The sequence below is a fragment of the Tiliqua scincoides genome, chromosome 6 (genome assembly GCF_035046505.1).
Source record: "Tiliqua scincoides isolate rTilSci1 chromosome 6, rTilSci1.hap2, whole genome shotgun sequence".
NCBI lineage: Eukaryota > Metazoa > Chordata > Lepidosauria > Squamata > Scincidae > Tiliqua > Tiliqua scincoides.
The window spans coordinates 28,921,099-28,935,904 of NC_089826.1; the positions used below are offsets into that span (position 1 = coordinate 28,921,099).

General features: G+C 41.4%; 1 protein-coding gene and 1 pseudogene across 1 annotated transcript in view; one reads left to right on the forward strand and one right to left on the reverse strand.

The window, feature by feature from the left end:
- Positions 1-14,806, reverse strand: part of PRSS12 (serine protease 12) — a 65,779-nt gene that overhangs the window by 24,341 nt on the left and 26,632 nt on the right. Inside the window, exons 7-8 of the mRNA XM_066632879.1 lie at positions 13,120-13,316; positions 6,121-6,262 (exon numbers count right to left, since the gene is read on the reverse strand). Coding sequence (XP_066488976.1) covers positions 6,121-6,262; positions 13,120-13,316 — 339 coding nt within the window. The remainder of the gene's footprint in view (positions 1-6,120; positions 6,263-13,119; positions 13,317-14,806) is intronic.
- On the forward strand, positions 4,105-4,226 carry LOC136656751 (5S ribosomal RNA; annotated as a pseudogene).

The window sequence follows — 14,806 nt, forward strand, 5'->3', positions numbered from 1 at the left end:
TAGAGCCTCATCACCTTGTGAGAGGATCTGAAATTTTTTCTAACCCACAGATTGTCTGGAGACTGGAGTCGTAAAGTGCCAGGGGACATGAAGTAGGAAATATAAAATCAGGGCACAGGTGCTTTAGACCTCCACCAGGTCTCCTCCACCACCTCCACCATTTGGCATGATCTCTGCTGCACTGCATTGCTACCCAGAGAGCAGAGAGGGGTACCATAGCTCACCAGCCTGGAGGCATCAGATAATACAGGCCAATACACATTTTTGTTACGCCAATTCCTTACCTTAAACGTTACGCCAATTCCTGGGTATATTTGGGGTGCTGATTCCAAAAATGGCATCCATTTTGCCCTATCATGTCTAGTTTTGGAGATGCAGTATAGCCTCTTTAGTGAATGGTTCAAGCAGCTTCCTCATGAGGAAGCTGCTTGAACCATTCACTAAAGAGGCTACACTGTATCTCCAAAACTAGACGTGATAGGGCAAAAAAGGTGCCATTTTTGGAATCAGCACCCCAAATTCATATCAAACCACCATAAAGTTTGGGGAAAACTTTTCTGACCCTCAATTTTGCAGGCCTGTGTAATTTGGAAAGTCAATTGCAGGCCTGGTTGGTCTTGGGTAACTGTTTCTTCAGTCTGAGCAATTTATCAGACCAAGGGCATGCTTATCTTCAGAATCCTAACTATTTGCTTGTACTGGATTGCATCTCTTGCTTCTGGTCCTTTGAACTTATGACTGCTATCAGAATATGACCTCTTGCCTGCCTTGGACCTTTTCATTTACCTCTGGCCACTTTTGACTCTGAAACCTGATTGGTGCCTACACTGGAATGTATCATTTGCTGTCATGGATTCCCTCAGCTGACTCTGCAGATCTGCCTTTACTGGGCCCTGTCAAATAGCTCCTGAGAATGCAGAATTGAGTTTTCATGTGTATACCTGAACACAGAATTTGAACATCTTAAAAAACTGACCTTCTTATATGCTTTTCAGAAAGGCAAATATGTATTGCCATGAAATGCTAAAACAGAAAATATTCAAATCAGTACCATGTTCTGTTGAATATCATTGTGGAATAGAAACATGCCCAACTAATTCATTCTTTTTCAAATTTAGCTGTATAGCATCTCTCTGTTCATGTGGTCTACACATGTTCAGTATTTTTCCAAGAAAAACAACCGAAAGTCAACAACCCAGAGGTTGCTGAAGTCTTCTTAGGGCCCAGTCCTATCCAACTTTCCAGCACTGATGCAGCCAGGCCCACAGGGCATGTGCTGCATCCTGTGGTGATGGGGTCAGTCACCGAGGCCTCCTTAAGGTAGGACCTTGGGGCTGTAATGCAGCTGTATCAGCGCTGGAAAGCTGGATAGGATTGGGCCATATTTACACTTGAACCACTATAAATAAGGAATGTTATTTCTTTGGCCACAACCCAGAGAGCCTCCTAAGTTCCAAAGTTTTGCATCCATGCAATAAAAATAATTTTTTGTGGTTAAGCTGCCAGTCTATCCTGTTCACCTAAGCCTTTTTCATCATTTAATATTGATTTTTTTTTTTAGTGGCTGTGTATCCTTGCCATTTATGTTGGATTGTTTTTATATGGGCTTGGGTTTTTTTTTGCTTCCTGTTTCTACTGTTAATATAAAGTTCACGTGATTTGTGTTATTGTTATTTTATATAGATATATTTTTAAGGCACCTTGAGAAACAAAATGGTGACAAGGCAGGATATAAGTATCTAGTAGAAGTGGTGTCCTGATGTTACAACACTCAGTGTTTTCTCACGCTTCTCTTGCCATTTCCAGGTGAAACGGGAAAATATAGGATGTTAGGACATGGGTAAGTCAACTAGGTATTATCAAGGAAAGAAGCTAGATACGAGGTTGCATTTTCAGTGGCAGTCATTTCTTCCATAAGATACTCCTTTAAATAATTTTAATTTTAACCGTTTAAATAATGCTTTAAATAGTTTTCTTTGAGAATGTTGAATTTTGTACACCACACCAATAGAGGAGCGATGTATACTGGAAAAAATATTGGTTTATTTATGGCTGCCAAAGCTGAGCAGAGGGCTGTTTTTTTTAAAATATTAAGATAATGGTGGTTATAACAAAATGAATCCAAATAAATGAAGGCAAAAAAGCCTATTGAGTTGGTAGCTATCTGGACTTCAGTTAATATTTAACAACTGTGTTATTAGAGAGCTTGTTATAGTGGTAGATTAATATTTCAAGCTGAAAAACGTACTCTAAAGAACACCGGAATACAGTCCCTGTAATGGGAAAAGCAGTTTTGGAATAATAAAAACATTAGCTAATGAAAACATGTCTAAGAACTAGCAGGAATGGAAATAAAACATGCATCTTGTAAAAAATATCAAGACATTCATAAATTAGACAGCATTATAAAAATGGAAAGCAGAGAGTAAAATTATGAGAAATGCTGAAACTTTTAGAGTCTAGGATTTCAGTGAAATATTTTAAGGAATTGCTTTTCATTTCCAGAGATTACACAGAACCTGAACGAGCTCATAGTTCATTTTATCTGTTCTGATATTTACCACTTCCAAAGAAAAAGCAGACAGAGGTAGAAGAATGCTAGAAACCTTCCCTAAGCCTATTCTTTTAAGCTTCATACTCTTAATCCTTTTATTTCATTACATTTTTAAAAAAAAGAGAGAGAGAATGGTAGCCTCTGTGTCCATTCCGCAGCCCAAACACTGATACATATTTTTCCTTTCATGTAAATGTGGAAAGGAGGCAGGGAGCCCAATCTTATCTGCCTGGGATCTGTCTTGTATGGTGACCCAGAAGGTATAGCTGGAGGACTTGAGGAAAAGCTCATGCGTCACACATGCTTTTTATGATAAAATTACACAGGAAGCTGTAAAAACAGGGCTCTTGTTCCAGCATGAATGCCCCCAGGTTTTCAGAACAGAGGGAATTACTTGTCTTTGTAAAGCAAGAGCCCTTGTCAAGGAATTTTGTTTTGTTTCTGAAATATTCCACACTTTGCCAGATGATCAGAGGCCTTGGGACATACACGATGCCCATCAACAAAAGATTTCAACATGAAAATTATACCAAAAATGAATGAAAGAAAACAGCTGAATGAATTGAAGGGCCTGGGTCTTAAACCTGGATTTCAGACTTCAAACCTAGATAACAAGTAGTTATAATTCCTTTGCAGAGATCGTCCATGTATGGATTATGAAAATCCTGTATTATGAAAAATTCTAGGGTCTATACACCCAGTACCCTTCTGCTTATGTTGCAGGCCAATGGCTTTAAGAAACACTGTAGCCACATCACAAATGAAAACCTCCTAAATGCCATCTTTCAATTTTACAAACTACAGCCACTTGGGAAAGCTACACACCTCCACTATTTCTGCCCTCCCCACCACATAGCCCTATGTGATCCTATAAGAAACCTTTAAGATTCAAGAGTTTTCAGTTTGATAGCTTGCAAGTAGGGCTTCAGTATCTGCGAGGGACCCATTCTTGGACCCCCACGGATACCGAAAACTGTGGGTAATCAAATTGCAATTTTTGGCCCTATAAGCTCTCCAAAGGGGACCAGAGCTGTACTCTGGTCCCCTCCAGAGGGCTTTCCGAAGCCTGCAGAGGCAGTACATGTCCATCCACTGGCTCTGTGGACTTCAGAAAGGCCATGTTGGCCCCAAAAAATGTGACTTCCGGTTTCCCTCAGGAAATGTGTGAATCCAGAAATATGTGATGCGGAACCCACGGATACAGAGGCCCCATCTGTATTTTTTGGTTGGTCCTAATAAAGGCATTTCCCTACTTTGGACTGCATGTTATCATTCTCTCAGTAATAATAATGAAATCAAATATTTGAGGTTTTAAAAAAAATATTCTCTCTGCTTCAACTTTACATTCCACAAAAGTGTGTGTGGATGGAAGGAAAACTCCTCCTATATCGTCCCACACATGGAAGACCTCATTTGTCTCGGCTTATGCAAACAAAGGAAGAAAATATGTAGCAAAGATGGTGCTGTGGCTAGGATGAGATGAGACAAGGCAAACTGCTTTTGTAAGCAACACTAATCAAAATGGCACAAAACATAATCAGGACATCCTGCTCTTTAGACACTGAACTACCCTGCACATGCCCAATCTCATCTGATCTCAGAAGCTAAGCAGGGTCAGGCCTGGTTAGTACTTGGATGGGAGACCGCCTGGGAATACCGGGTGCTGTAGGCTTATACCATAGTCTTTCGAGACTGAAGGTTGCCAACCAACCACTGAACTTACAGATTTGCTATTCAGGGTGTTCAGTACAAACTGCAGAATGAGTTAAAAATGGGACAAAGTGAGCTGCCTTCTGTTCAACATGATGAAAGACATGAAATGGCTACATAGCTGATAAAGCTCACCAACTCAAAGCTATCCAGCCAGGAAAGGAAAGCAGAACAGATGACTATATTTGAGAGGATAGGTGTGAGACCTTTTAGCTTTAAATTAATTTCTGTGGGGGAAAAAGTCCAGAAAAAGAGCCAAAATCCTGCAGTCTTTGATACATATGAAACTCCTATTCAAATATATGAAAACTGAGGCTGCAATCCTATCCACACTTGCTTGGGAGTAAGATCCATTGACTATAATGGGACTCAGTTCTGAGTAGACATGCATAGGATTGGGCTCTGAGGTCCTAAACTTCCTCGAGGCCCTGAATTGCCAGAACTATCATTCTGGTAGCACAAGATCTTTGTGGCAGCACAAAAGCCAGAACGCTATTGCATGCTTCCAGGCCACTGCCACAAATGGACAACAGCACAGCACGTGTGGCAGCAGCCCCAGAGGCTCCCATCGGCACCAGTAAGTTAGTGATGGGTGCAGGTTGTGGGTGGGGTGGAAGAGTAACAGGGAGTTTCCACACTCACCTATAATAGAATGTTAGTGTTGCAAGGTTGAAAGAAAGCAACTCAAGAGACTCGGTACTCAGGGGTGATAGTTTGCAGGCTTTTATTTCAATGCAAGCAATGGGCCCATGGGAATCTTGTCTCAAAGCAAGGGACCGGTTTTGATGGTGTCCAGACAATTTATACAATTTTTGGTCCTTTGTCCCAAATCCAGACTTCCCATTGGCTGGAATTTTACATCAGAGATGGAGCTAACACCTAATAGGTTACAGATGAGGTACCATTTGTATTAAATATACCTGATAGGTACATTTCAGGTTACATTTGCATAACAGGTGGATCTTAGCATTTAAACATATTAAATCACAAAGTTTTCAAAAACCAGCAGGTTGTGCTATAATACCATTTACCCAGTGTTGAATCACATTCACATAAATCAGGCCAATTATACAGGTTGTTTTGACAAGGTTTAGAATAACAACATTAACAGAGAGCAGTATAACACAAAATACTTAAAGACAGGTGTGGAGACCAACATGACTTCATAAGTGATAAGATATAATTTTGGCAGGACTTCAGGCCCATACTCATCCCTCAGTAGGGTGGCCTGGTTTGAGCGGCCTACCTTATCTTTTCTGCATTCCATAACAGTTACCCTGTAAGACTGTCTGCAAAACTGAGGCTTTTTTTATTAAGAGGTTTAAAAGTTTTACTAAAACCAAGCAATTTGATTTCTATGGCCTAATTCTATATAACTATTGTGACCAGTTACCTTGAGTACATTGGTATCAAGGGATCACTTGGTTTCCATATTACATATGTATGCTTTTGCTCTAAAAGCATAAAGGTTACAAAATTACAAAGCTAGTGAATACAATCAGTGAATAACATTTGCCAAAGCTTGCTCATCTCTCCAGCAGCTGCCTTGCACCTGATATCTCTTCAGCTACATCCCAAAGTGTAAACAAACTTTGAGGCCCAAGCAGCTTTTTTTCTTTTATGTGTTGCTATGCTTTATACTGGGCTATCTACCCAGTGGCCTGTACATGTGGGTTACAGTCTGGGGTCAAAAGTCACCATGCCTTATTAGCATTAAGTTAGTGCGTGCAAAGCAAAATGCAACCATAGCACTTATCCACAGATAAGCTGTCGAACGCAGGTGTACCAGTCTTAGCCAATGTTCTATGGTAATAAAATTAAGTGTTTTTAAAAAACCATCAAATAACTTTTCTTACTTGTAGCCAAGTTGTCGACATGCCACAGCTGCATCTTTATCAGACCATCCATCATCACAAATTGTGCCCCACTGGCCATTGATAAAGATCTCCACGCGTCCCTCTTTCTTGTTCTCACCATCCATCAATCTAATAGGAGGCCCTGGGAATAAGTTGCAGCTGTTAATTTGCAACAGTAGCATCAAGAACCAATGTCCTGGTTAATTTTCATCATGTTCTAGGAAACCTGTCAACTGCAGCTTTCAAATTCAACAACTTCGCTTACACAATATCAAAAATGACTTTTCACGTCTTGAAGCTCATGTCATCAGCTCCTGAAGAGGGCAATGTAGGCCAGAGATGCCATTAGGAAGCCCCTCCACCACCTTCCCAGAGGTTAGTTAATATCTGCATGGCCTTTTGAGTAGGCTAAAGAAGACAGCCAGGAGAATACATCATCAGTTCCTAAAGTAAGGGTGTCACACACAGGCCAGATACAGCCAGTGGAAGCTCTTTATCAGCCCCCATGATAATTGGGTCCTCCCAGCACCAAGACCACCATCAGCTGATCTCAGCCAATGAGCTGTGAAGTGACTCATCAGCAGACACATCAGCAAAAACAGCAGGGCTGAAATGGTGGACTACATGATAATTGGGCTGTCCCATATCTTGAAAATATGATCAAGAGTTGCATTTCTCTTCTGATTTTCAGCCAATGAGTTCCTAGGTGAAAAAGTGCTTATTTCTGGTCATCACCTGCTTAATGGCATCACTTTAGCCCTCAGCAGGCATCATGAATGCTATTCGGCCCACTGTATGGAACAAGTTTGACACCCCTGTCCTGAAGGTCAACTGATGGTCTGAAACAACTCTGTTTTAACTTTAAAGATGCAGGTTCAAATCCCACTCAGTCATGAAATTTCCTGGGTGACCTTGGGTCAGTCACTATCTCTCAGCTTCACCTACCTCACAGGTCAGTTGTGAGAACAAAAGGAAGTGAGGAACTATGTACACCACCCTAAGCTCCTTGGAGGAAGGTAAAATGTGAAAAATAAATATCCACTGCCTTCAGTCTTGGCTGGCCTTCTGTTAACGGGAGACAAAAACTACAGGTAGAGCCTGTATATCTGCAGGTTTTCCTCTGGACCCATGCTGAGCCAGACTTTGCTCCACCTGAACCCTCTGAATGTGATATGAGCTGTGCCATGGTCACCTTTGGAGAGCTTTCTGAAGCCTGCAGAGGCCGTGTGCATCTGCCTGCAGCCTCTGTAGGCTTCAGAATGCCTTGCAGAAGCAAAAAAACCCCAAAAAACACCCAGTCAACCACAAGCTTTCCAACACAGACACATCTTTTAAAAATACATACTTGTTACTTCGCCTCTGTGCTACCATTTTAGAATGTATACCACAACACACTAAAGCAAGGGCTAATCCAGTGTTTGTGTTGGGGGGGGGGGGCCATGAGGCCTACATGAACTTCAGAGCCCAGGTCAACCAAGCAGGCAGACCTGGGCACCAGCACGGACTCAGAGCCTAGCTGCTGGGTAGACATGGGCTCCCAACTGAGCTTATGGTCTTTGTTGCCTTTGCTGGGCGGGTAGACCTGGGCTCCAAGTCTGGACTTGGATCCTAGATTTACCTGTCGGGTAGACCTGGGCTCCCAGTTGAGCTTGTGGCCTCTGTGGTCACATTTGCTGGGCAGGTAGACCTGGGCTCCCAACTAAGCTTATGACTTCCATGGCTGAGATTTTCCTGGGAAGGTAGACCTGGGCTCCTGCCTGGACTTACCAAGATCTACCTCCAGGAGTGGGTGTTCCAGTGGGCACCCATGGCCCCCCTTGGATCCACCCATGCACTAAAGAGACCTTTAAAATCTGACAGGTTTTAAAGAAGAAAATCTGCATACAGAAATTGCATATACTCTTTTGTCACAACGACACATAGATGCAAACCACAGTTAAGTCATTACATGAGTCATATTTTCCTCAATGAAAGATGTTAAACTAAGATTCAGGCTACATGATCAACAGCTTTATATGATATATCCACTGCTAGACTGTACCATTTCAGATTACAGTGGGTAATGCATATCTGAATGCTTCCTTCATATAAAAATCTCCATGCACATATAAAACTAGAAAGTCAGAAGAAATTTAGATTAGAACCTTCTGCCTGAACGTCTAGTTTTATACATGGAGGGAGTGTGTCCACGTGGGGAGAGGTCTCAAAGATCCATTCTACACACAAGCTGATGCACCATATGACCGCACTAATCTTGCTTCTAACTGACCTTTAGGTCTCTCCTGTCACATGATTCTACAGAGTGGATTCGTTTTATACTCTGTTTCCCCATACATACATATATGCTTGCCTTGTACGCGCCCTGGTTTGTAGTTTTTCTCTACTAAACGCTGCCTGAGTGAACAGTAATTGAAAACTGGGACTGACTCAATTACACATTAATCTTCTCTCAGGAATAGTGTGGCAGACTGCCAGCTCCCAAAGGTCTTTACAGCCAAAGTTTGCTCATCATCACTCAATGAGCTCATAAGCCCAATCAATACATTTTCCTCTAACCACACAATTCCTTAAAAGTTCAGCATAATGTCACAGAAAGGTCTTCTGCCATTAGGAATTTATTATTTGTAAACATATCAAATGACTTTTTCCTGAACATACAACAGATCAACAAAAATTGTTTTACACATCAAAAGGTTGCCACACACTGCATGTTAAATTTGCCTTTTTAATGTGTTTTCTTAGAACCTCTCTATACAACCATTTTAGCATGGAAAGGATGTGGGTCAAGTGTATCCACTCCAGACAGACTTCAGCTCAGGCTGTAGCAAATATCCAACTGCTTGGATGGTGATAGCTGGTCTAGAGCTCTGTCTAGCAGACACAGAGATTTCAACTCACAGATCTTGGAATCTATATCTAAACAAAACATCCCACAGATAGAATGAATGGCTGACCACCCAATTAGATGAACCCATAGTCTGTAGTTGATCTACTATTGTTAAACCTCTCTGAGCTTTCAGAGAACCAATGGCAATAGACTCTACTATTTTAAACAATTACTGGCCCATTTCAAATATCCCCTATTTAAATGTGATCGAGCGAGGAGTAGCCGCTCACTCCACAGGGTGTATCAATATATGAATGACACCCAGCTCTATCTCTCCATTCCATCTGATTTCAAGGTGTCTGTCGGGGTGCTGGAATGATGTCTGGAGGCAATGAGGAGATGAATGGGGGTCAATAAAATAAAATCTGGACAAGGTAGAGGTCCTTCCAGTCCCAAAAATCATGTATTAGACCATCTACCTGTTCTGGATGAGGTTGTACTCCCTCTACAGCCTGGGTTTTCTTCTGGATTCACAATTGCTCCTAGATCGGTACCTGCTTCTCTGGAACTCGCTCTTATGCGCTTAAGACATCTTTCATGTTATTATGATTTTGGCAGGGGTTAGAAACTTACTTATTTCAGTAGGTTTCTTAGTTTGATGAAATGTTGTTGCTGTAAATGATTAGGTTCTGGATTTTATAATACAAATGATTGTATTCTGCATTTTACACTACACCTTTCCCCACCCATTCATGCTGGTTTATTTATTGTTGTTTTCATAATTGTGCTTTTATTATACTTTTATGAAATGTATCATTCTACATTTGTTGTCAGCTGCCTTAATTCCTTTTAGAAAGGCAGGATACACATTTTAAAAATAAAATTAAGTCACTTGGTGGTGTAAGATGCTTTGAAATGAATAGAGGTTAGACCTCAGCATCAGTGCTTAGGCCTGCAGCCCAAAATCCCAATCCTCCCCCTCTCATTATCATCCTGTAAAAATACTTATTCTGCAGGAATATATTTTCAACATAAATTTTATTTCTATAACCTGGGTAGCAACACAGGAAGTTAGCCACAAAAGTGTGCAGATTTTATTGCCAACCACCTTGTTACTTCTTGGAAGATCTGTTCACAACCATGAAATTGATTCAGTTCTCAGGTACCCAAAGGGAATAAGAGAATTTTACCATATGGATGTATTTAACCATACAGAACCTCTTCCAGCTCGTTAGGTTTCATTGTATTGTAAGCAGAGCAGATGGTTTGTGTCTATATGAACAGCATCATGATGTGAAATCCTGTTTTGGGGGTCTCAAAGTTCTCATTTCTAAGAAATTCACTTTGTATCACCCACACAGATATACTGTTTGTCTGACTCTGTTGGGATAATAAAACTCTTTGGGATATTGGGAAGTGTAAGTGGATAGCAACAAAAAACAATGGGGGGGAAATGCAGCAATATGGTTGTGAAAATAAGATTAGCAAAAACTGCATTATTGCAAGTTGGGATAAAAATATAGTTTAACAATGCGGTAAGTTTTTCAGTCCTACAATATACTTTGAAGGGGGGAAAATCTATGTTCTTTATGCCCCTATTTACATTTCTGGTTTGATATTAAATGTTGGGCAACACAATCATTCTTTAACCTGAAAGGCAGGGTGCAACTCTTAAATTACAAATTAAAGTCACATGATTTTCATTACTAAATGCTCTACATTTTCCAATACCACTCTTCAATCACAATTGCCATTTCCTAACCCAGGGATGATCATCTTTAAGAGCAGATGTGAAAATGCAGTCACTCATTTCTATTCCTGTAGGAGAGGCAGCCAAGGTTCTTAAATGCCTGCAGTTGACTCCTGACTCCTGAGTAGTAGTAGATTATTTTCTGTTATGATTTTTATTCACCTAAATCTTCCCGCTTATGAAGAAAACATGTATCACAGAAAATGTATGTACAAATGTCTACTTTAAGTCATATCTGGACATTACTGAGAATATCCTGCACTAGAGCTACCCTAGAATTTCCTAGATTCTAGAGCATTACTAGAGCATTACTAGAGCATTACTCTAGAATGGCTAGACTGTACAGCAGTGGTTCTCAAACTTTTAGCACAGGGACCCACTCTTTTAGAATCAGAATCTGCCAGGATCCACCAGAAGTGAAGTCATGACAGAAAGTGACATCGAGCAAGAAAATTTTTGATAATCCTAGGCTGAAATCTTACCCACACATAACCAGGAGTAAGCCCCATTGACTATCATTGTTAAAAGCATATACAGCAGTGGTTCTCAAACTGGAGTGTCACGACACCCCAGCCAGAGTCCGGGTGCCTCTGCCCCCTTAAGGGGAGGGGGAAGGCAGCAACATAATTGCCAGGATCGCATTGCTTTAGAGGGGCACAGGGGCTTGCTGAGATTTACCATAGCCTGTAACAGATTCCTGCACCAGTCCCTGCAGGGACTGGTGCTTGGCTCCCCACACCCCTGGGTGGCCGCTGCAGGCTGCGGTAAGTCTTAGCAAGCCCCTGCACTCCTCCAAAGCAACTCGATCCTGGTGATCACATCTCTGCTTGACCCCCTCCCCTGCAAGGACTTACAGCAGGGCTCAAACTCCCTAGGTGTTTGAGAACTGCTGATATACAGAGTCTCCTGAAAGAAGTACAGATCTGTAACATATTCCCAAATGCAGTCACATACCATGGGAGCATCCTGTCTAATATATTAAAAATAAAATATTGAAATGAATGGGGACCCACCTGAAAAATTGGTTCACAACCCACCTAGTGGGTCCTGACCCACAGTTTGAGAACCACTCTTCTAAAGGATTCTAGAATTTCTAAGGCTAGATTCTCTAAAGGATTCTAAAGGCTAGAATCCTTTATACACTAATTTGGGAGTAAGTTCGATTGAAATCAAATGGACTTAATTCTGAACAGACTCGCATAGGATTATGGCACTAGTTCTATCACCATTGAACACCTTAATGTAACAGACTTTCAAAACATCGATAGAGACTAGTCAGATCAGGCCATAGAGAAAAATTTTGAACCACTGTTAAGTCAGCTGAGCCAGATTTTCTTTATATAACAATACTCTGTAGCTCTGTTTTATTTGAGGTAATTTTGAATAATTCCTTCATGATGTATAAATATAGATTGCGATCTGTTCACATCTGAGTAAATCTCAGTCTCTCTTACCTCGCAGCAGTGAAAAGCTCCCAATTACTACATTATATATAAGCATTTCTCTTAATCAAGTTCAAATTTTTTGCCTTCTATATGCAAAAAATGCAGTTTGTCACTATATTAAGGTACCATCATGTTTTGTACCACTATTGTGGCTATCACTTAATTTTCTTTCTAAATTGAATAGCCCTCAGCTTTTAAGAATGTCCATCAGTACATCTGGTCATTCTTTTTGCCTGTCTCAAAAGTTTGCTGTTTCTTCCATTAGTTTAATTCAAACCATTAGGAGGATCAGAATTTAGCAGTGTCTGTTCTCATAGCATTGTTTGGCAGAATGCAGAATTCTCTGGGCTGACAGAACATGAAATTCCATGGACACATTTGTAAGCTGTGCATACACGCAGATGCAGTAATATATCATAAGAACTTCAAAGGCAGAAGACTCACTGTATACGCTGCTACCCATGATCGGGTGATGGCCTATTAGTTTCACAGACGCTGAAATAAGAAATGTGCTCTAATCCAAGGTACTAAGCGTATCCCCATTCATTGCAATGATGGGACAACACCACACTCAACACCTGTGTGTAAGCAGAGTTTCACAAAAATGAAAGGGAGAGTCAATGGGAATGGGGATCTTTGCATATATGTCATAGCCTCCCCCCCCCCCCAAATCAGTGGATTGAGGCACCCTCAGATAGGTTGCAATTCAATAATTCCTTCAAGTTCATCTTGCTTCCCATCTTGCATATAGGCTCTTCCAGACAGGGCTGGGGAAAGACTCCACCTGAAATCCCAGACAGCCAATACTAGTAAATATAGAAAATACCAAGCATTCATTCTTTCATATCACACCTTTCCCAAGCCAATGCAAATGCCCTCGGCAGCCTACAAATAGATGGACCAATTCTCAGAATTAATATAAGGCAACTTTCTACCTATGTTTATTCACAGCTGATTCTTTCTAAAAGAACACTTACCCAGTGAGATTCTATGGCTGTCGTTGTCTGGATAGCAACTTATTCCAACATCCTCCTGATGGCTGCAATCATGCTTTCCCCATGCCCTCTTTGAACACTGGAGGATGGCAGACTCCTTTCCTGAGCAGCTGACATCATCCAGCCATATTGGTCCAGGGCTCTCTTCTAGGAAATATTCCGAAACAATTTTTCCATTCCTGTGTACAAACAGATTAACTTTGGTATTATGACAGTCCAATCCTACCTATGAGAAATGCTGACATACAAAGAGCCCTACCAGAAAGCTCCGTCTGAAGGGGGACAAGATGGAGACACTTAAAATTATGCATGGAATGGCAGGAGTAGGTAGAGGGGAGTTCTTTTCCCTCTTGCATAACACCAAAACCAGGGGACATCCACTAAAATTGACTGATGGGTGAGTTACACAAAAGGAAATAGTTATTTACCAAACATGTAATTAATCTGTGGAACCCCTTGCCACAAGATGCTGTGATGCCAACATTGCCTAAGATCTGTGTTTCTCAACCAGTGGTACAGGTACCACCAGTGGTACTTAAAGTGGTATCTGGTGGAACTCGTGAGACACCTGGCAGTGAGACCAGGAACATGACACAACAAACAGTGGTAGGAGGCTCCAAAGCATGCTTTTCTGAACTTGAAAAAGTCCTGCTGACCACCCTGAGTCTCTTACTGGTGTTTGTCACATTGCAACTGGCCTCCCAACCCAGAAGTAACTGGCAATGAAGTAACTGACATTGCAACTTACTTCCGGTGGTACTTCGAATAGGTGGACCATATGAAGCGGTACAGTGGAGGACAAACATTGAGAAACACTGCCCTAGATGTCTTTAAAAGAGATTTGGACAGATTTTTTGAGGCAAAGTCCATTACAGGTTACAAGCTATAATAACTATAGGCTACCTCTGAGTTTTAGAGGTAGCCTATCTTTGAAAGCCATGTGTGAGTGAGTGGCAACAGGATACAGAAATCTTGTCCTGAGGCATCTTGTGGACCACTGTGAGACACAGGAAGCTGCAGATGTAGATGGGCCCTCTGCCTGATGCAGCAGGACTCTTCTTATGTTCTTACATAAAGTCACATGGAAGGTTTTGGCCACTGGACTGCAAGGGTTGTGTTGCTGAGTGATGGAGATTACAATTTTGTTGGTTATTTGCCTATCTCTGGTGCTGTGGTTGCCAAGTATACACAGCTCAGTTGCTAAGCAGCCATTGTGTACCCATGGGTTGGTTGCCAATTATGCGCAGCTCAGTTGCGAAGAAGTCATTGCGCAAGCATTCACTGCACCAGCGCCACAGTCATTGCTGTCAGCCAGGTCACGGTGTGCTTGCTATCTACCAAAGCCACTTTGCTGCACTAGTGAACATGCCTCGCTCTTTTTGCATAGTATATGCCACTCCTTCCTGCATAGCACCTGTGTCAGCATTTGCACCACATCAGTGTGGCAGCCTATAAGACTGGACCTTGAATGAGATATAAGTAACTCTGGACATTTTTCCAACCCAAGCTGATTTTTTTTCCCCAGGGTGCAGTGCACTACAGAGTTCTGTACACAACTGTATGTCCTGAAGGATATTATATAAAGCAAATGAAGTTGTAAATGTCAAAGAGCAAAGCAAGCACATGTGAAATTTGGTGCAATACAGAGCAGCCTTCTGTATCCGAAACT